General features: G+C 39.3%; 1 protein-coding gene across 1 annotated transcript in view; it reads right to left on the bottom strand.

Moving 5' to 3' along the window:
• Nucleotides 1-1,768, bottom strand: part of LOC118322571 — a 2,080-nt gene extending 312 nt beyond the window's left edge. The window contains exons 1-3 of the mRNA XM_035654283.1: nt 1,010-1,768; nt 622-791; nt 174-284 (exon numbers count right to left, since the gene is read on the bottom strand). Of these exons, the coding sequence (XP_035510176.1) occupies nt 174-284; nt 622-791; nt 1,010-1,711 (983 nt within the window). The 5' untranslated portion in view covers nt 1,712-1,768. The remainder of the gene's footprint in view (nt 1-173; nt 285-621; nt 792-1,009) is intronic.
• Nucleotides 1,769-2,649: the final 881 nt, after the last annotated feature.

The following is a 2,649-nucleotide window of genomic DNA, read 5'->3' as shown; positions in this document are numbered from 1 at the left end:
GTTCTTGCTGAGGTACAACATGCCGTGAAGTAAGGAGCCTACGGACCCCGAGCTGTTTGGGCACTGGATGGACTGGTGTAATCACTGACTGGAGACCATGAGTAGAGGCTACATGAAAATGGGGAGTTTGAGCCCAAGAAGTAAAGGGTTGTAACCCTACTATCAGGACTGACTTTGGCCATGTGTTCTGCATAGGTGTCATGTCTTCCTGTGGTTCTTGCTGAGGTACAACATGCTGTGAAGTAAGTTCTCTTTTACTTTTAGCCATCTCTTCAAACATCCTCCTGTGACAAGTGAACACACAGTTAGCATGATTCAAGAAACCACAAAGTGCAACAAGCTAATTTTACCCTAAAATAAGGTCCATGTAAAACACTCTCATCCATGTAAAAGTCATAATTTGTGCATGGTGAAATAATTTTGAGGACTGATCATAGGACATTTTTACAGCTTTGTGGATGTTAAGAGGTTGTTATTTGTTGCTAGTCACTGTTTGGAGTATGACAACCAGTCAGTATTTGAATCCAGTCTAAGTGACATGAATCCAAACCAAGTCCAGCTGCTGTTCTCAGATCTACAGGAGGACAGTTTCTGGGTGGTCAATCACAGAAAACTTCATACCTGATGTTGTCAAACTGTTCCCTCAGTTTCCGGCAGGTCTCTAGAATGGCGTCAGCTGTATCTCTCAGTGATTGGCTGGCTTTAGTCACATGATTCTTTTCGATCAGGTCTTTCCAGTTGTCGATCGCCTCAGGAAGTTCAAACGCCAGTCCGACAGCTCCTCCCACAACCTGATCATGAATATGGATCAATACGTGATTAAGTTTCAATATTATCAGACTGTCAGCCTCAAGGAAAACACATGTGACTCTGACTGTAATTTTTATCCTTTATATGTTTTAATCTGGAAAGCATGAAGCTTGAAAAGTAAAATAAGTAAAATAATAATTACTACTCTTATTTATCTCTAAAAAAGGAAACAATGCTTTGTATAGTTACTGAATCTTACCTTGGCTCCTCCTTTAAGGACGTTTTTAAACCCAGTTTTAGCCACTTGTTTGATCAGTTCGTTGGCTCCTTTATCAAACAAATGTTTAAATTCATTCCCAATAGTTTTCAATGTGAAAAAACTTAAAATACCAGCAAGTCCAATTGTCAGTTCAGAATTCGAGAAGCTCAGGTTAAACCTCATGTGTATATTATCAAAAAAAGTCTGGGTGTTTATTTGCCCCTCCAGTCCATTGCGTCTGGCCATGGCTCTCAGAATTTCAGTCATGACGTGTCGGTCCACTTCATCCGGATCTGCAGAGGAACTGTTCGCCCTCAGTCTCTCAAACAGTCTCTGGATTTCTTCTGCAACCTCGTTGCTCTTCTCTTCTATCCTCTGCGCATCTTTCATGGTGTCGCTGGATGAGAAACCCTCAATGATTTTAGAAGCCACAGATATGGTGACACCTGCACCTGAAAACACTGCTCCTGTCACACCTAAAAGTGGAGCAGCTGCTCCGCCGGTGAACAAAGTGGCCATGCCGGCCCCGATCAGAGATAATGCTCCAACCACAGCATATGTGCTTCCAGCACATTCTGCAGCATTACAATTCTCCCTGAGTGACTCCAGCTCCTTGGCCAGTTTCCTCAGTTTCTCTGCACAGCGCTCCCTCTGCTCGAGCCAGGAGAACATCTGCTCCAGCAGCTGGTCAGCGATAGCCATGATGGAGGTCTCTGATCCCTGATCCTTCAACCAGAGACCAGAAAACTGAGATCAAGTCTGAAAGAAGAAAGTCACTTTGAGTTATTTGGTGCAACTAAAAACATCTCCATGACACCTGAGTGAACTCTATCTGCTGATGAAGAGTTTAATTTTCTTTGTCTAATATTTTTAAGGTTTTGTTTAAATGTTGTTGTTGAAGTGACAGATAACAATGAGTGCCACTAATTGTGTCAAATTAGTGTAATTCACTAAAACTTATGAAATAAAGTTAATTAAAAATATCATCATTGTTACTATTATAGCCAATAGAGACTTCTGCCCTGTATCTACAGCACTGACTTCTGCCCTGTATCTGTCCTCTCCTCTGCAACTTAAGTATTATTATCAAATTGACTCATTGTTATAAACAGTTTCTAAAAGACAATTAGAGTCAAACCCACATCTGCAGAGCTCTCAACCAACCCATTACCCACAATTATCTCCAAGTCAAATCCAGACCCAACCCGTTAATATGTTCTTATGTAATTCTGTTTATTGTTTTCATGTGTAATGTTAATGATCATTATTTAGTTATATTTTTAAGTATGCTGGTGTTACTGTCAGGAGTCATTGTCATTGTTTTCTCCCCCTCTACCACTTTATCTGTTGTTCTTTTTATGTCCTTGGTTTGATTTGAACTTGTGTATATATATATATATATATATATATTATATATCCCTTTATAAATAAAGAGATAAAAAAAAATCTGATATCAAATGAAGTTATGCAATTTAAATGTAAACATTTAATTTAAAAGTAATAAATAATACAAAAATTACAGTAATTGTAGGACCTTGTCCTCGTCTTCCTCTACAAGAGAAGCTTTATCCGTCTCTTAATTCAACAATCATCATATTATTTTGATTATGTTCCACCAGGAGAGTCCAGAAAGGCCTCTT

This window comes from Morone saxatilis, unplaced genomic scaffold (genome assembly GCF_004916995.1).
Source record: "Morone saxatilis isolate NCDOM2014 unplaced genomic scaffold, NCSU_SB_2.0 Contig14, whole genome shotgun sequence".
Lineage (NCBI taxonomy): Eukaryota > Metazoa > Chordata > Actinopteri > Moronidae > Morone > Morone saxatilis.
This window is presented reverse-complemented; position numbering and strand designations above follow the sequence as displayed.